A 25967-nucleotide genomic window follows, 5' to 3' on the forward strand; every position below is an offset into this window, starting at 1 on the left:
GTGACCTTATGTATTTCATGAAAGTTCACATCCTCAGTGGAAAACACGAGCAATGGTCTGCACAGGCAGTTAACGATAGAAGAACGGATACATGACACAAAAAATAAAGGTCAGCTTGGCTGTTACCTCCAAGTTCTGTCAAAGGAAGTTCAAGCGCACTAAAAATCAAGGCAATGCAAATGAAATCAACTTTATCATTTCACCTACAAAGTAGGAAAGATTAAAAAGTCTGATAACTCACACTGCTAGAGAGAACGGAATTTGGCACATTCTTTCCAGAATGTAACTTGATAGCATCTATCAAAAGCTTAACTATGTAAGCCCTCTGAACCCAAAAGTCCATTTTTGGAATTTAAACCTATAGAAAGACTTATACCTCTGCAAGACAGTAATGTACACAAAGGTTCAATGTTGCTCTATTTCTGATTGGAAAGAAAAAGAAGAAAGAAATGGAAAACTGCATACTCATTAATAGGAGATAGTTTACATAAATTACTGGGTATCTATTACAAAAGACCAATATATGTTTTAAAAAATAAGATACACCTCTATGTAAAGACATGGAAAAATGTTCTCTCTTATACTGTTAACTAAAAAAGCATATTTGCGTTCCATGAAAAAAGAAACCTACTTATTTACTTGGATGTATATATATAAATGTGAGTGTATACATGCACGATTACACATTTTTTATATGCTCAGTAAAAAAGAATCTGAAACGATATACTCCAAATTCTCAATGGTAGGTTTCCCCCAACTGAGGGGAGTGCTGGAAGATAAGGCATAAGGTAGATTAAGTAGGGATTTTTCACTTTAAAAATAGCACACATTTAAATATAAATATATTTAATTCAAAAGAAAGTTTGTTTTCAGGATAGCAGAAGGAAATCTAAAAATCAGTAATTAATTGTATGTAATAGTTAAAATCTGTGTTACAACAAACAATAATAATAAGAAAAAGAATTTGTATTAAAAATGTGATTAAATTAAAGAGACCTTAAGAGATTGCCTTCGGGTACAGTTACAGTTATTTTGTAGTTTCTATGAGCCCCTTGAGCTAAGCAGTGGCAGAGATGAGAAAGGGGGTAAAGAGGAAGGAAATTAGGGAACAGACCAGCAAAGGAGCAGGATAGCAGGAGAAAAACTGTTGGTGAGAGGTCCCACGTCAGGACCGGCTGGAGGCCTCACTTCAGGACAGGAGTGCCCAGCTGTCAGGTTACATGTTTGCCCAAGCTTCTCCATTAACTTCAAGCTTTCAGTAAAGGTCTATTTTTCTGTACCCACGTATCCATACAACCTTTTACTTGTAGCTCTGATATCTCCTCTGTTCATCAGCTGTTGGGACAAATACTTCCTGAGCACCTACTATGTGTTAGGTGCTTAGTGGAAACACAACTACAGAAGATGACAAACACGGAGGTTGTGCGTACAGTCTACATCATAATGGAAAGACCAAGTGCATGATTTGGTAGGTAGATAGACACACAAATGAACAAATAAGTTATACCAGCACAAAAGAGAGTAACAAAGGGGGCTCTACTATAGATGGGAGAACAGAGAGAGCACTTCAGGGAAGGTGACCCTGAAATGGGACACACATGAAGGAGCTAAGTCCAAAACAGGGTGAAGCAGAAGGAGAAGGAAGCAGAGTCAAAATGGCTGAAATAAAAAGCAGGTAAAGGAGGACCAACATACATATAATTTAAGCCCTTGAAGAAGAAAAGCAAAGCAATGGAACAGAGTAATACTTAAATCATCCAAGAAAAATTTTCAGAAATAAAGACCTGAATCTCTTGAAAAGGCCAATCTAGAAATAGAATGATCAATTGGATCAATTAGAGACACAGTAAGAAAAGACCATTAAACTTTAAAAGAAAAAAACCAAATCCTTACAGCCCCCAAGCAGAAAGAATAATTTACAAGGAGAAAAAAATTAGACTGGCACCAGATGCTTCAAAAAGAACATACTAAGTTCCACTGTGTTTACTCCCAACAAACCAAATCTCCCACAAATAAATACACTATAAACTATAAGCCACACATTCTGGAAATACCAAAAAAACCCTCCAACTACCAGAAGGCTTTGGAGGCTAGGGAAAAACAAAAACCAAAAAACAAAAACAAGCACATTTTGAAAGGAAGCAAAAAAAAAAAAAAAAATCTGGGGCTTTACCACATTTTCTGGGGCTTTACCCTGAAGTAAAACGTGACAATCTCTATGGCAGTGGTAGTGATGGGCAGCTGCTGTCTTGGCCAAAGGAACTGGGGATAAAGAGCCTGGGCAGCTAAGGCCACCAGGAAATGATGCAAGGATCCAGGAAGCAAAAAACCAGAGAAGGGGAACCTCAGATTCTGAGCATAAAAGTCCAAGTCCCTGGCTGACCCCTGATCTACATGTCCATGGGGCAAACAAATAAGCCTGCAGCTAAGGCTTGAACTGAGCAAACCCAAGCAATGCAAGCACAGGTTGTAAAATGACAGTCCACAGTTTACAGCTAAACAATTCAACTGCTTGCTAAAACAAAATCAATACCCTTTGGCGTAATAGAAAAGAACCCAGAGTCTATGTAACATTTACAATGCCCAAAATACAACCCAAAGTTGTTTTACGGAAGAGTCAGGAAAATGTGACACGTTCTCAAGGAAAAAACAATCAACAGCCACCAGCCGCAAGATGCTGAAAGGACCAGACAAGGAATGGCTACAACTGTCCTCCACCAGGGGATGGAAGATACACTTGTAGTGAAAGAAGGGAAAGCAAAGACAGGAAATCTCAGCTGAAAAACAAAACACACAAACACAAAAAAGAACCAAGTGGAAATGTTCGAACTGAAATTCATTTAATTAATGGACTTAATGACAGAAGGGAATTGATGGAAAAAAGAGTCAATGAAATTGAAGAAAGATCAACTTGGAGAGAAAAAAGATGACTGAAAAATAATAAACAAAAACCAGGGCATTAGGGACAAGTGGGAAAATTTCAAGAACTTTATCACCCAGGAGAGACCGGCAAACCATGGCCCACAGGCCACCCGGCCCACCACAAGGTCTTGTAATAAAGTTTTACTGCAACACAGCCACACCCATTTGTTTGTTCTTCTCCAGGGCAGGGAGCAGCTGAATAAAGACCATGAGGCCCACAAAGCCTAAAATATTTATTATCTGCCCCTTTACAGAGAAACTTAGCCAATTCCTGATATGCAGCTAGAGTAGTACCAGAAAAATAGGCAGGAAAGATATGTGAAGAAACAACAGCCCAAACTAATCATGTTTTTAGAAAAAAAATGTATAACCTCATACGTTAAAAAACTCAGCAAAATCTTCACAGAATAAGTTAAAAAGCACCACACTTAGACACTGAAACTTCTGAAAACCAAAGATAAGGAGAAAAACTTGAAAGAAGCCAGGGAGAAAGGACACATTACTTACAACACAGAAATTATTTAAAAGACTACAGGCTTCTCATGAGATACCAGAGGACAGAAGACTCTGGGAAAACACCTTTAAGCAGTTGGGGGGAAAAAAAACTGTCACCCTGCAATTCTATATCCATTGAGAATACTATTCACAAATGATGATGGAATAAGGACATTTTCAGATGGAGAAAACCATGGAAATCTACTGTCATCTGATTAAAAGAAATGCTAGACTGCCAGAACTGAAGGGAGAAATAAACAATTTAACAAAAACATTTGCAGACTTCAATACCCCAATTAGTAACGGATAGAAATGGGACTTCCCTGGTGGCGCAGTGGTTAAGAATCCGCCTGCCAATGCAGGGGACACGGGCTTGAGCCCTGGTCAGGGAAGATCCCACAGGCGCGGAGCAACTAAGCCTATGCGCCACAACTACTGAGCCTGCGCTCTGGAGTCCGCGAGCCACAACTACTGAGCCTGCGTGCCTAGAGCCCGTGCTCCGCAGCAAGAGAAGCCACCGCAATGAGAAGCCTGCACACCGCAATGAAGAGTAGCCCCCGCTCGCCGCAACTAGAGAAAGCCCATGTGCAGCAACGAAGACCCAATGCAGCCAAAAATAAATAAATTAATTAATTAATTTAAAAAAAAAAAGAACTAAACAGATCAAGAAACAAACAAGAAACTTAGAAAACAGTATAAACCAACTAGATCTAACAGACATCTATATATGGAACATTCCATCCACGACAACAGACTGAATACACATTCTTCTCAAGTGCACATACAACATTCTCCAGGCCAGATCAAATGTTAGGGCATAAAAACAAGTCTCAACTACTTTAAAAAAAAAAAAACAAAAACTGAAATAATATATGTTCTCTACCCATAACAGAATGAAATTAGATACCAAAAACAGAATGAACTTTGGAAGACTCACAAATATGGAGAAATTAAACAAGAAGTTACAAAATAACGAATGGGTCAAAGAAGAAATCACAAGAAAAAATGGTAAACACTTTGAAATAATTGAAAACAAAAATACAATAGACCAAATTTCAAGAGATGCAGCTAGAGCAGTGCTTAGAAGGAAATTTATAACTATAAACACATATTAAAAAAGACTAAAGATTTCAAATGAATAATCTAATGTTCTGCCTAAAGAAATAAGAGCAAACTGAACCCAAAACAAGCAGAAAGAAGGAAATAATAATTATAGTGGAAATTAAAAAAGCACAGAAAAACAATGGAGGAACATCAACAAACCAAAAGTTGGTTCTTTGACAAGATCAATGAAATTGACAAGCCTTTAGCTTAGACTGATCAAGACAAAAAGAGAAGTGATTACTAAAATCAAGAATGAATCACTACTGACCTTATCAAAATAAAAAGGATTATTACAGAATACTACAAACGAGTATATGCCAACAAATTAGACAACCTAGATGAAGTGAACAAATCCTAGAAAGACACAAACTACTCAAACTGACTCAAGAAATAGAAAATGTGAATAAACCTATAACAAGAGTTTGAATTAGTAATCAATAACCTTCCCACAAAAACAAGCCCAGGCCCTGATGGCTTCACTGAAGTTCTACCAAATGCTTGAAGAATTAACATCAATTCTTACAAACTTCAAAGGACAGAAGAACACATCCCAACTCATTCTATGGTGCCAATACTGCCTGACACCAAAACCAGAAAAAGTCATCACAAGTATGACCAATATCCCTTATGAATACAGATGCAAAAATAAAAGTAAATAAAAGTACTAGCAAATTGATCCGGCAATTAAAAAAAAAAAAGTATACAACATAACCAAGCAGGATTTATCCCAGGAATGCAAGATTGGTTCACCATATAAAAGCAATCAACCTAATACACCACATTAATGGAATGAATGAAAAAAACCACATGAATATTTCAATAATTGCAGAAAAAGAATTTGACAAAATCCAACATCCTTTAATGATAAACAAACTGAAACAAACAAAAAAAACTAGGAATAGAAGGAAACTTCCTCAACCTGACAAAGGGCATCTATAAAAAACAAAAAAATCCGAAGTTAACATCACACTTAATAGAGAAATACAGAAAGCTTTTCTCCGAAGACTGGGAGCAAGACAAGGATGGCTACTCTCACCACTTCTATTCAATGTCGTGCTGGAGATTATGGTCAGGGCAATTAGAAAAGAAAAGGAAATATAAGGCATCCAGATTGGAAAGGAAGAAGTAAAACCATCTCTAAATACAGATTACACAACACTGTATACAGAAAATCCCAAGGAAATCACAAAAACACTTTGAGCTAATAAACAAGTTCAGAAAACTTGCAGAATACAAGATCAACATACAAAAGTCAGTTACATTTCTATATTTTAACAACTAAACAATGAAACAATTCCATTTACAATAGCATCAAAAAGAAAAAAAAAATTATGAATAAATTTAACCTAAGAGGTATAAGGTTTGCACCCTGAAAACTACAAGGCATCACTGAAAGAAATTAGACGGCCAAAAAAATGAAAACACATCCAATGGCCATGGATTGCAAGATTAAATACTGTTAAGATGGCAACACCTACCTAATTAAAGACTCAATGCAATCTCTATCAAATATTAGTTGCCCTTTTCTTCCCCCTGAAGTTGAAGCTAATCCTAAAATTCATACAGAAATGCAAGGGAATTGGAAGAAGCAACCAATCTTGAAAAATCAAAATTGGAGGAGCCACACTTCCCAACTTCAAAACTTACTGTAAAGCTACAGGAATCCAGACTGTGGTGCTGGCATAAAGATACACACAGATCAATGAAACAGAATTGAGAATCCAGATATAAACCCATGTATCTATGGTCAATTAATTTTCAACACGGGTACCAAGACAACTGACTGGGGAAAGAACAGTCTATTCAACAAATAGTGCTGGGAAAATTGGACAACCACATGCAAAACAGAGAAGGTGAAGCCTTACCTCACACCATGTGCAAAAATTAACTCAAGTATAACTGCAGACCTAAATGTAAGGATAAAACTATAAAACTTAGAAGAAAGCATAGGTGTACATCTTTACATCCTGGGATGAGGCAATGATTTCTAAGATGTGACATTTAAAACACAAGCAACAAAAGAAAAAAATAGATACAATGGACTTAAGAAAAATTTAAAAACTTTTGTGCTTCAAAGGATATCAACAAGAAAGTGAAAAAATAACCCACAGAAAGGGAGAAAATGTTTGTAAATATTATATCTGATAGGGTATTATATCCAGGATAAAGAGCTCTTACAACTCAACAAGAAAAATAACCCAATTTTTAAAAAATGGACAAAGTATTTGAATAGACATTTCTCCAGATAGACAAAAAGCCAGTAAAACCACGAGAAGCTGCTCAACATCACTGCTCATTAAGGAAATACAAATCAAAACTACAGTGAGATACCACTTCACATTCACGACAATGTCTATAAACATAAAAGAGGGATAAAAACCCTCATACGTTACTGGTGGGAATGTAAAATGATGCATCCAATCCAAAAAATAGTTTGGCAGTTCCTCAAAAAACTAAACAAGTAGTTTCCATGCGACTCATCAATTTCATTCCTAGGTGCATATATACTCAAGAGGATTGAAAATATATATTCATACAAAAACTTGTACACAAATGTTCATAGCAGCATTACTCATAATAGTTAAAAAGTGCAAATAACCCAAAGGTCCACCTGCTGAAGATAAGCAAAACATGGTACATCCTTATAATTCAGCCACTCAAAGGAATAAAGTACTGACACAGGCTACAACACGAATGAACCTCTAAAACATATGCCAAGTGAAAGAAGCCGAACATAAAAAGCCACATATTGTACGATTACATTTACATGAAATGTCCAGAACAAGCAAATTCAGAGAGACAAAGCGTAGATTAGTGGTTGCCAGGGGGTGGGGCTAAGGGAACAATGGGGAGTGACTGCTAATGGCTATGGAGCTTATTTTGGAGTGACACAAATGTTCTTGAATTAGGTAGCGGTAATTGCTACAAATCTTTGTGAATAGAATATATTAAAAACCGCTGAACTATACACTCAAAGGGTGAGTTTTATGGTATGTGGACTTTATCTTAATTAAAAAAAAGAAGAAATGCTAAACATAATAATTCACACTGAAAGGAAATAAGACCAGAGGAAACTCAGATCCTCAGAAATGAAGAGCAAGAGTCAATATATGGATAAATACGAGACAATTTTTTCTCTTAGTTTACTTAAAATACAGACAACTGTTGAAAGCAAAATGACAACACTGCCCTGTGAGCTTATAATGCATATAGATGTAATCCATATGACAACACTAACATAAAGGATGGCAGGGCAGAAGCAATGGACACAATTACCAGGTTTCTATATTTTACGTAGAGTGGTACAATATTAAGTCTAAGTAGACTCAGAAGTTAAGGATCTATTTTGTAATCCCTAAAGCAATCACTAAAAATAAAAAAAAGAATGGAAAGAGTTTTAGTTTAAAAACTAACAGATCAAATAATCCAAAGTAGGGAAGGAAAAGGGAAGAAAGGAACAAATGTATTTCCTGCCTTTGCTCGAAAGGCCAAGAAGCAGTGATACTCCATGGCCGCGAGCCCACCAGCACCACATCTTAGTCTCTGACACTATTCCCCACTCAAAGGAATCACGGTCTCTGCAGAAATGGCTGACGCCAAGGCTGGGGTAGAGCAGGTACAAGGTGTCAGACGGGACATGTCACAATGACACAAGAATCAGCTGAAGGGGCTCCCTCTATCCAAATCTGAACAATCTGAGCACCAAACAGACAGTAATGAACTACAAGCCCCTGAAAAATATAGGAACCTGGCAGCTGACACTAATCAGTTAATCAAGCAGTGTGGGAGAAGAGAACGCTCTTTACTATAGTACACAGCTGGGCACAGCCGGGGGAAACAGGAGGAAGTGCCGAACTTGGAAAATAGATGTCTTGTGAGATTCAGAGTTAAGGTTGGTTCAGGCAAGAATCATCACCGACGCTACACCTGGAGGGTAGGGGGAGCAGAATGTCTGCATGATCTTCAATTGCCTTCCCACAGGTAGCTTATCAGTCTCAAGGGAAACAACAGTCATTACACAGCGGAAAAAAGCAGCAAACACCTTGCCAGGTGACCAAAATTAACATGCAGATGAACACTGCAGGTCTCTGGGTAGGCACACCTCATTCATGGAGCCTTCTGGGTGGGAAATCATAACCTGAGTCTAAACATGGGGCACAGGTCACATCCAAAATGAAGAACATCTCATTTTAAACAAAAGGGTGGAGAGTGAGGCTGGAGTTTTCAAAACTGCCCAGGCCATAGAAGATAAAGAAATGGAATCAATGGCCATGCCTTACTGTTAAAGTTTTTTTAATTAATAGCCTTTATTCTTTTAGAGCAGCTTTACACATCAACAGCCAAAGTCTATGCCTTACATTTTACATCACTGCTTTCATGTAAATTCACTCTAGTTTTCTAGAAAAGCAGCAGTATGACTCCTTTACATCTGGATTTCAGGGAACTCGATTTACATCATCTGAAACCCCACTACTTCTGACCTCAACCTCCTCCTAAGCTTTCTCTCGACCACTCCTGTATGGGCTCAATTGTGTCCCTCAAGTTCACATGAAGTCCTAACCCCCCAGTACCATAGGATGTGACTGTAGTTGGAAATGGGGCCTTTAAAGAGACAGTGAAGGTTAAATGAGTCATTGGGGTGGGCCCTAACCCAGTGAGACTGGTGTCCTTATAAGAAGAGGAGATGAGGACAAAGAAACACGCAGACCAGGTGAAGACACAGAAGTAAGATGGCCATCAGCAAGCCAAGGAGAGGCCTCATAAGAAACCAACCCTGTGGACACCTTCATCTTGGACTCCTAGCCTCCAGAACTGTGAGAAATAAATTTCTGCTGTTTAAGTCTGCAGTCTGTGGTATTCTGTTACAGCTGCCCTAGCAGACTAACACAATCTGCTTCCTTACTGTTTCCTGAACACACCACACATACCCCGTTCCCAGGGCCTCTGGGCAGGCTAGGAGTTATACCACACCCATCTTGCGACTCAGGAAACTGAGGATGTTAAAAGACCCTAGTAAGAGGCAAAGAAAAGATGGCAATCAAACTTTATCTGGTTCTGTGATTCATGCAAAATACCTCCACACTCTACCAATACTAGATAACTTAAGGGTAAAAAAACAAAAGAAACGACTTACTTTTCAACCCAGAGCACTGAGACGAGCTTCACGCCTCTCTTCCGCGCTTTGGCCCAGGTGCTCTGGTACCCGTCTTTGAACACGACGTGAGTCACTTGTTTGTTGAAAGTTTTTGAAACCTGCAGACAAAATGCAGAAAACAAAAGGTAAGTTATTGTTATACTATTTTCACACAGTTTCTTAAGTACAAGCCAGTGTCACTCCTGTGACACTGCATTTGCAAAAAAAAAAAAAAAGCAACAAAATAATTAGCAAACAGTATCAAAGTACAAAAAGGATAATACATTCCTACCACTTGAGTTTGGTTAACAACAAAAAGTCAATCATTATTATTCACTACATTAACAAAGTAAAAGAGAAAAATCACAACCATCTCAATATATGCCAAAAACGCATTAAAGTTTAAAAGTTTATTCATGAGGAAAATTCATAGTAAATTAGGATCTGAAAGTTGGTACAAAACTGCATGATGGGAAATGCTAAAAGCTTTCCGTTGAGAAGAGGATCCAGATGAGGATGCCTGGTATCTCCATTCTATTCAACTGGCCCCAGCCAGTGCAGTATGGCAAGAAAAAGAAATAAAAAGTGTTAGGAGTAGAAACAACAGAAATAAAACAGTCCTGTGCACATAAGGTTCAATTGTGCACACTGTTAAAATCCCCAAAACGCCACAGAATTCATAAATGAGTTTGTGAGAAACTCACTGAGAAAACCTACCGTTTTCTGGACACAAGGTGGTTACGCAAAAATGAACTATTTCTATGTAACAGTGGCAGTTAGAAAAAAGAATTCAAAAGATACCATTTATGACAGCATCAAAAATAACTGGAGAAAATTATAAAACATTCCTGAAAAAAATTAAAGAAACCCAAATCAACAAAGGCATACATCATGTTCATGGGTTAGAAGATTCCATTTTATAAAAATGTCAGTTCTCTCCGTACTAGTCTGTTGTTATCAATCCAATACCAATCAAAATCCCAAAAAAGCTTCATGTTGTAAACTGACAAACTGACTCTAAAATGTTATTTGGAAAGGCAAAAGGCTAAGAATAGCCAGGACACCTTGAAGAACAAGGAGAAGACTTATGAAGAGTTATTATAAAGAGTAATTAAGACAAGGTGGTTTGTCGTGAGAACAGACTATATGGACACAGAAACATGGTTACCTGACTGATGCCAAAGGTGTTACTGTGCAGCCTGGCTAAAGGACAGTCTTTTCAGTCAAGAGTGTTGAGATGAATGACCACCCACATGGGAAAAAATGAAACTACTTCACACCATATGCAAAAATTTAAATCTAAATGTGAAAGGCAAAATGATAAAGCTTCTGGAAAATAACGGAGAAAAATCCTCAAAACCTCGGTGGAGAAACAGATTTTTAAAAACAAGATACACACACAAAAGCTCACAATAGAGAATAAACTACTTCACAATTATCATCAAAAGACACTGTTAAGAAGGTGAAAACGCAAGCCACAGAGTGACAGAAAATATTGCAATTCACATGGCTGACAAAAGGGTCAACGGAAAAATATAGAGAATGCTTACAAATCAAGAAGAAAAAGAAAAACCCAATGGAAATATTAGCTGGAGACTTGAACAGGGTTTTCAAAATAAATATGTGAAGATGTGAAGGAAAATGCAAATTTAAACCAGCATGCTATGCCACCAGAAATGCACCAGGATGACTGAAGGTAAAGACAGACCTAACCAAGCAGATGGAGCAGTGGAGCTTTTATATGCTGGCAGAATGATAAACTGATTCAAATACTGCAGAAAAATGCTCGGAAATCATTGATAGTTTTCTCAGATGTGACAACGGTCTTCCATCACACAGAAGATGTCCTTGTTCTTAAAGATGCAGACGAAATATACTGAGGGGCAAATTATCCTACCTGCAACCTACTTTCAAATAGCTGAGGAAAAAAATACACATATAAATATACTGTTCAGAGAGACAGAGTCAAAGCAAGTATGTAAAGATGTTAATTGCTGGATCTATGTTCACTGCACTATTCTTTCAATTTTTCTATTTGAAAATTTTCTAAATAAAGGTGGAAAAAAAAAAAAAGATTCAAGAGATCTAAGACCTTAGCACTACTCTCAAAAGCCATTCTGCCAATTCCTGTGTCCCACGGCTTTGTTTCTCAGCCACAGTAACACGTGCAGCCCAAGGCTGCGGTCGGTCGGTATCATCAGGCGGAAGCTCTCCCGGATTCCTACCTTCCAGTGTCAGAAAAAAGGTGTCTTCTCAGGTTCACAAGCAAGCCCCATCCTGCATTCTGACCGTCCTCCACCCTATCTGCTCCCGGCCTTTACATCTGGTCTCGTCAGGGCAGGGACTAGGGTGAGTCAAGGGAAATTCGGGAGCACGTACTGCCTGACGGTGAATGCCGCCTTGCAGTTCCTTGCTTCACCCTAATCCCTGCCCTGCCTTCAATGCTATCTTACCCGTATTAATCTCTCCCTTCACCAGCCTATCGGCCACCCTCCCCCAAATCCCAACATCCACACACACACACACACAAATAAACTCTGTTCACAGCTGAACCCACTCAGAGAGCGTCTGCCTCCACCATCTCCGTTCCTCGGGTCTCCATGATTCCCGGGCTAATTTCCACCCGCTTCACCCAGTTCACTGACAGCTGCGATAGGCCCAACACTGACCTTACAGTTCTCAAGCCTGAAGAATACTTCCCAATCTTAAGATTCTATAGTGTTTTAAAATTCCATCTTTGAAGCCCGTCCCTCCTCCAACTTCCAGGCTTGTCTTCTGGATTCTCCTGGCATCCTTCTCCGCCTGGTTCCACGGCTCCCACCGGCAGCCCCTGAAATACTAAATAGGCTCCACCTGCAGCACTTTTCATGCTAACTACCTGGGTCATCACCACACCAGTGGCTTCACCTGACCCTTAAGGCCTTGACGCCTAAACCATTATCTCTAGCCCTGAAAATCTCAAGCTCCAGGTTTGTACATCCGAATGTCTATCAGATATTTCCAGTATACCCCAAATCCACAACGTTTCCGTTAAAGAACAGTTCCTCTTCCTGTATCCCGCACTTTCATCAACAGCATCACGCAGCCAATGGCAGGACCAATATTTTTATCCTCAAGCTCTCCTCTCCCATCACCCACAAGCCCAACTGTTCTCAATTCTTCATACCATGGCTTTCTTCTTCCTCCTGCCATTTACCCACTGTCTTCTTTGTCCTTTGTGTTCTAAGGAAAAACTCTCAAAATAAGAAAATGCAAGTAGATCGCCGTATGTTTCAGAGGGCTGTCAGACGCGGCACTGGTAAAATGAATTTCCTACCTTTGCCCCCATGTCCGCAAGTTGATCTGTAAATGTCTTTGAATAATTTTCTGTTCCACTGGCTGACCACACTTCCACATACGCCACAACATCTGAAAATAAACAAGATACTAGCGTGAAATATATCTGATATTCCAGCATACCTCGCCCAAGGGTTTCCATAGATTTTTCTCTTGTTCTATTTACATTCAAAAGTAAGTTTTACATTTCTTCTGTTAAAAGCCTATTCAAAATAGTATTAGTGCTATTGGAGTTCTTAAAATTTCAAAGGGAAAACAACTTTACTCATACACACGTCACCGTTTACATTCTCAACTGGATGGTCTTCCCAAATTCCTAAAACCAAAGCCTAACCTTTTCTAGTGCAAGAGCCTGTTTTCTGTAAAGAACCAGAGAGCAAACAGCTGAGGCTCTGAGGGCCATACCAGCCACTCAATTTCACGGCTGTCGCACAAAAGCAGCCAAAGACAACACACTAATGGGCAAGCATAGCTGTGTTGCATCAAAACTTTATGAACAAGGCAGTCTGGGTTTGATATAATTTTCATCTGTCCTCCCGTCTTCTGTTCCCCCGCCCCAAGCCATGTAAAAAAGGCAAAAAGCATTCTTCACCGGCAGGCCCTACAGAAAACGAGTAGCAGGCAGGATCCAAGGGGCAGGGAGCGTAGCTGATGGGCGCCGCTCCGACCCTGATGCTCTCCAGGTGTGCCCGGAGGCGGTGATTCCTCACTCAGCGGCCGAGACGCCAACGCTGACAGAGGCACGCGGGGGGCGCTACCCTTTCTTCCCCCGATCTCACTACTGCCCCTACCCCCCCCCCAATCCACCTGGCCAGAGACGCCAGACCCAGAAAACGCTGAAAATCAAATCCACCCACGTCTCCCACCCCGCCGCGCGTCTGCACCGCCGGCCCCACCGGACCGAACCCACGTGGGGCGACCCCGGCACTGGGCTCGGAGACACACCCCACCCCACACGGGTGGTCCCGGCACCGAGGCCGGGGACAGCCCCCCCAGCCCCCGGGCCGACTTCCGGGAGGGCCGGGCAGCAGGCCCCGCGCGTCCCGCGAGCCCGGTCCCCGCGCCTCCCGACCCCGGTACCCGTCCTTAAGCCGGCTCGACCCCCACCCGCTCACCTTTCAGGACGGGGCCCCCGAGGGTCTCGGGGGCCGCCATGAGGGGCGGCGGGGAGCGCGCCGCTGCGGAGCCGCGAGCCTGACGGAGCGACGGCGCTGAGCATGCGCAGCGCGGGCGCGCGACGCTCAGCTCCGGCTGCGCGGAAATCCGCTGCTCCGCGTTTTCTAAACCGCCGATGGGAGGGCGCGGTGGGGGACTAAGGCCCACCCTCGCGAGAAGTGGAGACAAGCTCTTCTTGCCCAGATTCGCATCCCCCGCAGGTCTACGCTGAGGGTCAGGTCACGCACGGGGACCTCAGGCCTCCGATATCCGCAAGGGCCCCGGATCTCCTGTTCCCGCCCGGGGGAGGGGGTGTCCCGCTTGCCTGGCCGCCCCCTCGAGCTCTGCGCCCGCAAATCCCGGAGCGGATAAATCCTGGCTGGAGCGGGCGAGCCCGACTCTCAGGAGCAGCCCGCCCGCCGGCCGCTCTGCCTCCGGGTTTCAAACCTCCCGCCCGCTCCCCTGCAAGCCCCGCCCCCGCCTGCAGGCCCCACCCCCGAGGGCTGCGCGCGTGCGCCCCGGGGGGAGACTGTCCCAGCCCCCAGCTTCCCGGCGGTGACGTTTAGGGAGGGGAAGGTCTTGCCCACCTGTTGATAAATTCTCTGTTTAATCTCCCTGAAACACCGAATCAGTTAAAGGACCCATGCCGTCTGTAGTGTAAAAAGTTTCATTTTCAATGACCTGAGTACCATCTTTGTGTTCTACCATGTAGGATATAATCTATTCCCAAGCTTAAAGAAAAGCGTAATCTTAAAGGGATTCCCTTATAACCGAATGGTTAGAAGAACAGGCTTCATTTTGAAATCAGACTGGACTTGGAGTTTGGAGGCTAATATCAGCCACTAACTAGCTATGAGATGTTGATGAGTTACTAACACTCTCTCAAGCTTCATTTTCTCATAAAAAAGAAATAATAATAGTAGAGATAATACCTAATGTTTAGCGAGCACTTATCATGTAAGTGATGTATGATCCAAGTTTAGATGTATTATCAAAGTTAATCCTCCCTATGAGGTGACTGTTATTATATAGCACTTATATGTATTTCCTCCTGGATTCTCACTAAAGTTCTGCTATTTTTATAGGTATTTATTATTGTAACCTGGAGACTAACAGTGGACCCCTCCTTTGCCCACCCCCCTCTCCTTTACAATTAAAGAAGCTTTCTCTTACTTTATACTTTGTGTCATTTGATGCTTACAATGGGCCCTGTTAGGTAGAAAGTAAGCAATATTATACAATTTATACCATAAGTAATCAGGTTCAAGAGAGGTTACCTGACTAGTCCAAGGCAACAAACAGCTAGTAACAGATGATGTTGGTTGGAACTGGAAACTATACAAGTTTAGTTCTTTCTACTACATCCAGTGGCAGGGTATGTGTACAAGAATATTGACTGCTCATCTTTCATTCATTCATTCCTTCATTCATCCCTAGTTGTTATACCAGCTGTTAACAGGATCCAACGAGCCCACTGTGGTTCTAAAGAATCACCTTGAGTATATGCAGCTGCCAAACCCCACTTCCTGGACTCAAATCTCTGGTCAATAACTGTATCATTATCACAAATTGTTGACCTAATAAACTCTACTCTGAGGAAATGGGGACACAGTCTACTTGGGAGTGTGAACTCAGCTCAAGAAGGAATAGCAAATAACAAAAAGCGTTAAAATATGGGTAAATCTAAATGCACTTGGTCTAAATAACAACAAAAATGGATTGTATAAAACAATAATAATAGTCTCATGAGGTTAAAATACAGTGTACAGAAGTCCCCCCTTATTCGTAGTTTCAATTTCCGAGCTTTTAGTTACCCTCTTCTGATTTGATTGACTACCTCTTCACATCAGAAGGAGACTCTATCATCTAAGTTGATGTACACCTCACCATTAAGAACAAAGTTAATTAAACTACTGGGTTCAAAGAAACGTGACCTTGGCACTAATATAGTGTAGTTTTATTTTTTGTCATTGCATTTCTATTTGGGGTTTTTAATAAAATAGCCTAAAGAAAGGATCTAGTAAAGTCTAAAATAAGTTATCCGTGCTTCTACGTTTTTGCTCTCTGCAAAAGGATCAAAGGTGAAAGCCATTTTTCTCTGCCAGTACTCACTCACAATAAAAGGGATAAATACTTGAAAGCCCTTTATACACACTCAGGACAAAGGGAAGCTGAAAATATTGACTTTCCTGAGATGCACACTTCAGCTCAGCAGGTGGTAGGTGTTCAGAGGTTCCTTTCTGACAAATGACCACCTTTGGACAGGAATTGGGATGAGCCCATCTCTGAGAAATCCTGCAGGCAAGTCAGATACAGGGCCCAGGTTTTCAGAAGGAAACCCTGGTGCCCCGGAGTCTGAAGTTCCCTCTGGAATCTTCCATTCTTTTTTTTTTTAATAAATTAATTTATGTATTTTTGGCTGTGTTGGGTCTTCGTTGCTGTGCACAGTCTTCCTCTAGTTGTGGCGAGCGGGGGCTACTCTTCGCTGCGGTACATGGGCTTCTCATTGCAGTGGCTTGTCTTGTTGCAGAGCTCAGGCTCTAGGTGCAGGGGCTTCAGTAGTTGTGGCACGTGGGCTCAGTAGTTGTGGCTCGTGGGCTCTAGAGTGCAGGCTCAGTAGTTGTGGCGCACGGGCTTAGTTGCTCCACGGCACGAGGGATCTTCCCGGACCAGCGCTCGAACCGTGTCGTGTTCCCTGCATTGGCAGGAGGATTCTTAACCACTGCACCACCAGGGAAGCCCTGGAATCTTCCATTCTTAACAGTACTGCATCAACATTTAGGGAAGAAGTGGATCTGTTTTCCTAGGAGTTCATGAATTTCATAAGTGAGGCACAGATCGCTGAGTTACATTTTCCTTTATGGTGTTTCTACAAAACAAAAACAACAACAAAAAAGAAAAAAGACAGTGGAGAGAGACTTGACTAGAACACATTAAATGTAATAGAAAACTTTAAAACTTTATAATCTCCTAGTGAAAATATAAATCTCTAATTATTAGTGTTAAAAGGGAATTTAGCATTTTCTTTAATAATAGCAAAATATGCTTTTCTCAAACTTAAAATTCTTAAAAATAAAGGTTTGATGTGTTCTAAAATTATTATTTGATGGTACAGAATAACTAACATGCTTGCCCTCAAAAACATGAAAAAATTGTAAAAACCATGAATACATGAATTAAGTGAATGACTGAAAAAGGAAGAAGGGAAAAAAACGCAATGAAAAATTGAAGAACTGAAATGATTTGCAAGAACAATAATGAATTATTTTAGTTTTGTGTCTTGGTCATGTTTTACAGCAATAAAAATAGAACTTTATAGCTGACTGAATAAGTAATGTTCTTATCCTAATAAACTCAAATATGTGTTCAAATAAGATAAGGATTCCTTACGAGGGGAGTTTTTACCTAGACCAGCCGCTTCGCTTAATTGCCAGGAAATGTGTTGTTCATTATCTTTATTGCTCCCAGGATCTATGTAAAATTCAATCAGAAAAACCGAACAATACTGCCCTTCTGTGAGTAGAACAGATGAAACACAGTGAGACAGATCTCCAGGGAATTGCTTCTCTGCCAGTGCTGGCTTTTTTTTTAATGTTGTTGTTTTCAGTTACCCCAGTAGCTGCAATTATAAAACGTAAGTTAGCGCCTCTCCCCGCCCTTGGTGCTTTGACTGCACTTAGTATCTACCTCTTCCTTCATGTATTGACAGTTATTTACCATGTCCAATGACCAGCGACTTACAAAGGGGAGTAGACGCACCATTTGGAAGCAGGTCGTTCAAAAGAATTTCCTGTGGCCTGAAGTAAGTGCCCCTGAACACTCTGATTCAAAATGAAATTGCCTGAAATCCTTTTTGGAAGCAAAGGGCTGAACCCAAAAAGTGTCGGCCATGGAAAAATGCGCACAATATACCGTTAAACTGAAAAAAGTGGGGCACCAAGTTATATATGGTATGACCTCAAATTTGTTAAAAAGTCTCTATTCAGGGGACATATTCAAGCCAAGGCACATCAGTACAGCGACACTGGTTCCTGAAATACTGGATACTTCTGGATCATTTGGAAAACAGCTGTGGTCTTGAACCTCCCTAGGCTTTGCTTGTCTCCTCTCTCCCGGCACTACCTCTGCCCCTTTCCATCTTGCTTCCCCATGATGGGTTAACACCGGGCCCAGTGCGGGGACCTTGGGATCTGCTCTAAACCTCTACTAATGTCCATTTCCATTGGTTGCCCCCTCGGCAAATATTTTTATAAATATTTTAAATATATTTTATATATTATTTTTTAAATATATATTTTATATATTATGCCTGTTTATATGCAGAAATAATTGGGGTTTTTTTCCAATACCCAACCTAACAGCAATGACTCTTGCCTCCTAAGACAGATTTTAATTTTTCTCTAGAATAAAAATGCTTTTGTTCACACACTCACTCATTCTCTCCGTCTCCTTTCCTCACTCTTCCCTTCCTTTCTCCTTCTCCGTCCCCCCCCCCCTTAGTTCCCTCCTTCCCTCTCGGTCTCACTCTCTCTCTCTCCCTCCGTCCCTCACTGTGACTCACAACCTCACTCCCCCAGCCCTCATGCAAGGACAGCTGGAGAACAAATTCTGCAGGAAGAGCCACAGTTGTGCAGAGGCTGGGGAGTCCGAGCCCCGGGAAGGCCACTGGGGAAGGCGGTGCAGGTTGGGGTGAAGAGCTGGGCGGGGCCAGGCCACTGGGCTCCTTGTAGGGCGGGGCGAGGAGTTCGGACTTCTATCGAAGCACAATGGGAGAACTGTGGAAGGTTTCTTGCCCAGTGCCCAGATTAAACTCAGGGCCAGAGATGGTTCTGGATGCTGCGTGGAGAATGGGGGACCATGAGGGTAGAATTGGGAAGACAAGTCAGATGCTACCTCCGGGACCCAGGCGGGAGGTGTTTGGAAAAGGGTGCTGTCAGAGGGAGAGTGGCAGACACTGCTGGTGTGTCCTGACGCCCTTTCGCTGTTCCGTTGCTGTGCCCCTCCCCTGACAGCACAGGTGCGCTGGCTGAGGGCTCCCACCTGCCCCGCTCCAGGGGATGCGCTCACACCCCTGACGCCCTGACCGCCTCACCTTCCAGCCCCACCCCTTGGCCAATGACCGTCCCTCCGGTGAGGGAGGCTGAGTTCAAAAGCCCTGGACAAAAGCCGGGACAGAGACGCACTGAATGACTTGCACTCAAGAGCTCCCTGTGGAGTTAGGCTGAAGCTGCGCTTCACCTGCTCGCCCATGGTTGGCTCCTCTACTGATCCTGCCCCCTCATTCCCTGCTCCTGGCATCTCCTGCTATGTAACAAACCACCCCCGACCTCTGTGGCTTAAAGCAACCATTTATGACAGTGTGTGATGGTCTGTGAGTTGACCGGGCTCAGCTTCATGGTTCTCACTTGCATTCTCCGATGCAGTTACCCTCAGATGGCAGGTGGGGCTGGGCTCCTGAGAACCCTCTCAAGGATCCTCCTAGCATTTCAGCTGGGATGGCTGAAGTCCCTGGGCTCTTGTGTGGCATCTCCTTCCCACTCCATGTGGCTGGCTTGGGGCTTCCTCAAACCTGGTGGTCCCAGGATAGTTGGATTTCTTTTTTTTTTTTTTTTAATTTTTATTGGAGTAGAGTTGACTTACAATGTTGTGTTAGTTTCAGGCATACAGCAAAGTGAATCAGTTATACATATATATATATATATATCCATTCTTTTTCAGATTCTTTTCCCATATAGGTCATTACAGAGTATTGAGTAGAGTTCCCTGTGCCCTACAGCAGGTTCTTATTAGTTATCTATTTTATATATAGTAGTGTGTGCATGTTAATCCCAATCTCCTAATTTGTCACATCTCCTCACGTTTCCCCTTTGGTAACCATAAGTTTGATTTCGAGATCTGTGATTTGGTTTCTGTTTTATAAATAGTTCATTTGTATCATTTTTTTATTAGATTCTACATATAAGTGATATCATATGGTATTTGTCTTTTTCTGACTTACTTCACTTAGTATGATAATCTCTAGGTCCATCCATGTTGCTGCAAATGGCATTATTTCGTTCTTTTTTATGGCTGAGTAAAATGCCATTGTATATATGTACCACATCTTCTTTATCTACTTGGACTTCTTAAAGGAAAGCTGGCTTCCCCCAGAGCAAGTGTTCTCAGAAACCCTTGCAGAAGCTGCAAGGTTTCTTGTGACCTAGTCTCAGAAGACACACATTGCCCCTTGCACCATATTTAATTGGTAGGCAATGGCTCACAGGGCCAGGCCAGACTTGAGAGAAGGGGCTACACAGGGGTGTAAATGCCTGACAGGGAAGGAATGGGATCTGAAACTCGAGATGGCAAGGTCTGAGTAGATGAACCCTCTGGGCCTGTGTGAAGAACTGGGCAGGGTCTGGGATTTTATTTTTTTGCAAGCCAACAAATTAGCCTGCACTGCCTCATGGATGCTGGCAGAAAACACAGGACTCCTGAGTCAGAGACATAGGACTTTATTACTCACAACAAAAGCGTCAACCAAAGCTCTGAGCTGGTTGGTTCCCATGCCCTTTGATTCCCACGGGAGGTTGCAAAGGGCCCATGATGGGTGTCTGTACGCACAGGGGTTGAGTGTAAGAGAGGCGCACTGAATGATTGTGATAGTTTCCTACAATCTTATGTTCTGCTTGTTCTATCCGGTTCTGAGTGGGGTGTGTGCAAATCTCTAACTATGGTTGCCAATGACTTCTCCTTCGTAGTTTCATGAGTTGTTGCTTTGAATATCTTGAAGCATATATGCTCATGAAAAATTATCCATCCTATTTTAAGTCTTCAGTTGGTTATCCGTCATTGACCTCCGTCATTGACTTCCATCCTATGCTTCTTTTCCCTACCAATATCCTGTTAGTCTTTGGGCACAAGTTGTCAAAGTTTGTTTAGTGTGAGTCTTACAGTTTAAAGTTTGTGTGACTCTTACTGTGCCCTGGTTAGAGACAACCTCCCTCTGGGAGCAGGACCTCCAGACCCACAGAGCTTAGGCCTGTGGGGGGATGCGACACACGAATTCCCTGAGCCAGTCGTTGGGAGTGATGGGGAGCAAGGCCACTCCTGCTTTTACCCCTTGGTTCTCAGATCCATGTATTTATCAAAAGATAGACTAGAAGGGGACATAGCACCGTAAAAGAGCCACTGGATCCAGGTTTACACTGCACCCTAAAAATGGCACACTTCACGGGCCTCCAACTGCAGGGAGTGTAATTGATCCAGCGCCCCAGCTCCTTTGTATGCCACCTTATCTACTACCCTGGGCCGTGTTCACAGCTCGGACAAAGAGTGGCTGTGGTAATAAGGCCGGGCTGTCCCTTGAAGAGATGGGGCGCTGCATTGCCACTTTCTGCTGCTTGCAGAGACTATATGGCAGCAACAAAGCCCCCAACACTCAGCAAACCACTAGTGAAGGAGAAAATTCACAGCGCTGCGGTGAACACTCAGTGTATTTTTGTGCCCATGTTGGAGATTTTTTTCACAGAATATAGGTCTATCTTGGATATAGACAGTGGGATTTGCTGATTTCTAATGTAATTGCAAGGGTCAAGACCTAAGAATATTATTGGAAACAATCTAAATGTAAATGGCAGATGTGCTACATCAACAGTAGCTCGAGGGGCTGGGACTGAAAACTCCTACCTCTAATCACGCCGTTTGGCTTACCTGCAACCAGTTCCCACCCTCAGGGCCAAAAGTCACCTCGTTAACACAACAAAAGACAACTTTGTCACTCTCATCACAGGAAATTCCAAGGTTTTAGGAGCTTTGCCGTGGAAATGAGGACAAAGACCAAATTGATTATTCTTATTCCAAATCACACCATCGCAGGTAAACAGTTCAGTGGTGTCAAGTATAAGTTGCGCTTTGCACGACAGTTTGCTGTGCGAGAGGTAGTGTTAAAGGTATTCGCATTTTTCATCTCGCAACCCTGAAACTCCATAACCATCAAACCCTAACTCTCTCTTCCTTCTTCTCCCCCATCTCCTGGCAACTATTCTACTTTCTGTCTCTATGAATTTGACTCCTCTAGGGACCTCGGATAAGTAGCATCGTGTACTATGTCTTTCTGTGACTGGTTTATTTCACTTAGCAGAATGTTCTTAGGGTTCAGACGTGTTGTAGCACGTGTCAGAATTTCCTTCCTTTTTTTTTTTAACATCTTTATTGGAGTATAATTGCTTTATAATGGTGTGTTCGTTTCTGCTGTATAACAAAGTGAATCAACTATACGTATACATATATCCCCATATCTCCTCCCTCTTGCGGCTCCCTCCCACCCTCCCTGTCCCACCCCTCTAGGTGGTCACAAAGCACCGAGCTGATCTCCCTGTGCTATGTGGCTGCTTCCCACTGGCTATCTGTTTTACGTTTGGTAGTGTATATATGTCCATGCCACTCTCTCGCTTCATCCCAGTTTACCCTTCCCCCTCCCCGTGTCCTCAAGTCCATTCTCTACTTCTGCATCTTTATTCCTGTCCTACCCCTAGGTTCATCAGAACCATTTTCTTTTTAGATTCCATACATATGTGTTAGCATACGGTATTTGTTTTTCTCTTTCTGACTTACTTCACTCTGTATGACAGACTCTAGGTCCATCCACCTCACTACAAATAACAGAATTTCGTTTCTTTTTATGGCTAATATTCCATTGTATATATGTGCCACTTCTTCTTTATCCATTCATCTGTCAATGGACACCTAGGTTGCTTCCATGTCCTGGCTATTGTAAATAGTGCTGCAGTGAACATTGTGGTACATGCTTCTTTTGAATTATGGTTTTCTCAGGGTATATGCCCAGTAGTGGGATTGCTGGGTCGTATGGTAGTACTATTTTTAGTTTTTTAAGGAAACTCCATACTGTTCTCCATAGTGGCTGTATCAATTTACATTCCCACCAACAGTGCAAGAGGGTTCCCTTTTCTCCACACCCTCTCCAGCATTTATTGTTTGTAGATATTTTGATGATGGCCATTCTGACTGGTGTGAGGTGATATACCTCATTGTGGTTTTGATTTGCATTTCTCTAATGATTGGTGATGTTGAGCATCATTTCATCTGTTTGTTGGCAATCTGTACGTCTTCTCTGGAGAAATGTCTGTTTAGGTCTTCTGCCCATTTTTGGATTGGGTTGTTTGTTTTCTTGATATTGAGCTGAATGAGCTGCTTGTATATTTTGGAGATTAATCCTTTGTCCATTGATTCATTTGCAAATATTTTCTCCCATTCTGAGGGTTGTCTTTTCGTCTTGTTTATGGTTTCCTTGCTGTGCAAAAGCTTTTAAGTTTCATTAGGTCCCATTTGTTTATTTTTGTTTTTATTTCCATTTCTCTAGGAGGTGGGTCAAAAAGGATCTTGCTGTGATTTATGTCAAAGAGTGCTCTGCCTATGTTTTCCTCTAAGAGTTTTATAGTGTCTGGCCTTACATTTAGGTCTTTAATCCATTTTGAGTTTATTGTTGTGTATGGTGTTAGGAAGTGTTCTATTTTCATTCTTCTACATGTAGCTGTTCAGTTTTCCCAGCACCACTTATTGAAGAGGCTGTCTTTTCTCCATTGTATAATCTTGCCTCCTTCATCAAAGATGAGGTGACCATATGGGTGTGGGTTTATCTCTGGGTTTTCTCTTCTGTTCCATTGATCTATATTTCTGTTTTTGTGCCAGTACCATACTGTCTTGATTACTGTAGCTTTGTAGTATAGTCTGAAGTCAGGGAGCCTGATTCCTCCAGCTCCGTTTTTCTTCCTCAGGATTGCTTTGGCTATTCGGGGTCTTGTGTGTTTCCATACAAATTGCACAATTTTTTGTTCTAGTTCTGTGAAAAATGCCATTGGTAGTTTGATAGGGATTGCATTGAATCTGTAGATTGCTTTGGGTCGTATAGTCATTTTCACAATGCTGATTCTTCCAATCCAAGAACATGGTATATCTCTCCATCTGTATCGTCTTTAATTTCTTTCATCAGTGTCTTATAGTTTTCTGCATACAGGTGTTTTGTCTCCTTAGGTAGGTTTATTCCTAGGTATTTTATTCTTTTTGTTGCAATGGTAAATGGGAGTGTTTCCTTAGTTTCTCTTTCGGATTTTTCATCATCAGTGTATAGGAATGCAAGTGATTTCTGTGCATTAACTTTGTATCCTGCTACTTTACCAAATTCATTGATTAGCTCTAGTAGTTTTCTGGTGGCATCTTTAGGATTCTCTGTGTATAGTATCATGTCATCTGCAAACAGTGACAGTTTTACTTCTTCTTTTCCGATTTGGATTCCTTTTATTTCTTTTTCTTCTCTGATTGGCTAAAACTTCCAAAATTATGTTGAATAATAGTGGTGAGAGTGGACAACCTTGTCTTGTTCCTGATCTTAGAAGAAATGGTTTCAGCTTTTCACCATTGAGTACGAGGTTGGCTGTGGGTTTGTCATGTATGGCCTTTATTATGTTGAGGTAGATTCCCTCTATGCCTACTTTCTGGAGAGTTTTTATCATAAATGGGTGTTGAATTTTGTTGAAAGTTTTTCTGCATCTTTTGAGATTATCATATAGTTTTTCTCCTTCAATTTGTTGATATGGTGTATCCCATTGATTGATTTGCATATATTGAAGAATCCTTGCATTCCTGAAATAAAGCCCACTTGATCATGGTGTATGATCCTTTTAATGGGCTGTTGGATTCTGTTTGCTTTATTTTGTTGAGGATTTTCGCATCTATGTTCATCAGTGACATTGGCCTGTAGTTTTCTTTTTTTGTGACTTTTTTGTCTGGTTTTGGTATCAGGGTGATGGTGGCCTCATAGAATGAGTTTGGGAGTGTTCCTCCTACTGCTATATTTTGGAAGAGTTTGAGAAGGATAGGAGTTAGCTCTTATATTTCCTTTCCTTCCTTTTTAAGGCTGAATAATATTCCATCGTAAGGAAATACCACATTTTGTTTGTCCATTCTTCCCTCGATGGGCACTTGGATCGCTACCTCTTGGCTGTCACTGCTATGAACAAACATCTCTATGAAATCCTGCTTTCAGTTCTTTTGGATGTATACCCAGAGTTGGAATTGCTGGATCATATGACAATTAGTTCCCTCATATTTTCCTTCTTTTTTTTTTCGGCCATGTCTCGAGGCATGCAAGATCAAACTTAGTTTCCCAACCAGGGATTGAACCTGCGATCCCTGCAGTGGAAGCGTGGAATTTTAACCACTGGACCACCAAGGAAGTCTAGTCACCGAATCTTTTAAAAATATTTTTAAAAAGGGTATGTTCTCTACATGTTTTAATTGCTGATAAATAAATGATCATCTGGGCCAAACAAAGAAACCTGGACATTATTTCATACAAATACAATGTCAGGATTATATTTTGACATCTTTTTTTTCTCCAGTCGCTATCTCTTAGCCTTTTTACTACTTAACTCTGTGGTAAAGAGGAGGTACAATAAGTCAGCCAGGTAAGAGTAGTATAAGTATGACACCTCAGGGAGCAGTATTCAGTTTCAACAGCCCTGAAGAACTGAAAACAACCAAATAAAAAGTGGGTAGAAAATGGAAAGATTTGAAGCGAAAAAATTGAGAGAAAATGAAAAGACTACTTTTAAATTGTGGGGGAGAGTGTTATCTATGTTCCCATTTAAAATTTTAGGTGACTTTTCATATAAGATCTGGGTTAAAAAGTTATATAAAAGTGCTTTTACAAAACAGATAGAGCTGTTAGATAGAGAGCTCTTCCCTGAAGCACTGTTGGAAATGCCTTTGGGAACAATGATCGTCATCATTTTTTCTTTTGGGCAGAAACACTGAACACTAT

The 25967-nt window shown here is 41.5% G+C and overlaps 1 protein-coding gene across 6 annotated transcripts in view; it reads right to left on the reverse strand.

Annotated features, from left to right (window-relative positions):
• Positions 1 to 14199, reverse strand: part of MCPH1 (microcephalin 1) — a 228312-nt gene extending 214113 nt beyond the window's left edge. For 4 of the 6 annotated variants that reach the window (XM_068532031.1, XM_068532032.1, XM_068532033.1 and 1 more), the window contains exons 1-3: positions 14107 to 14199; positions 12972 to 13063; positions 9656 to 9774 (exon numbers count right to left, since the gene is read on the reverse strand). In XM_068532031.1, coding sequence (XP_068388132.1) covers positions 9656 to 9774; positions 12972 to 13063; positions 14107 to 14146 — 251 coding nt within the window. In that variant the 5' untranslated portion in view covers positions 14147 to 14199. Of the gene's footprint in view, positions 1 to 9655; positions 9775 to 12971; positions 13064 to 13583; positions 13689 to 13798; positions 13876 to 14106 lie in introns of those variants that run through there. The other 2 variants (XM_068532036.1, XM_068532035.1) reach the window with 2 other exon arrangements.
• Positions 14200 to 25967: the final 11768 nt, after the last annotated feature.

This window comes from Eschrichtius robustus, chromosome 21 (assembly GCF_028021215.1).
Source record: "Eschrichtius robustus isolate mEscRob2 chromosome 21, mEscRob2.pri, whole genome shotgun sequence".
Lineage (NCBI taxonomy): Eukaryota > Metazoa > Chordata > Mammalia > Artiodactyla > Eschrichtiidae > Eschrichtius > Eschrichtius robustus.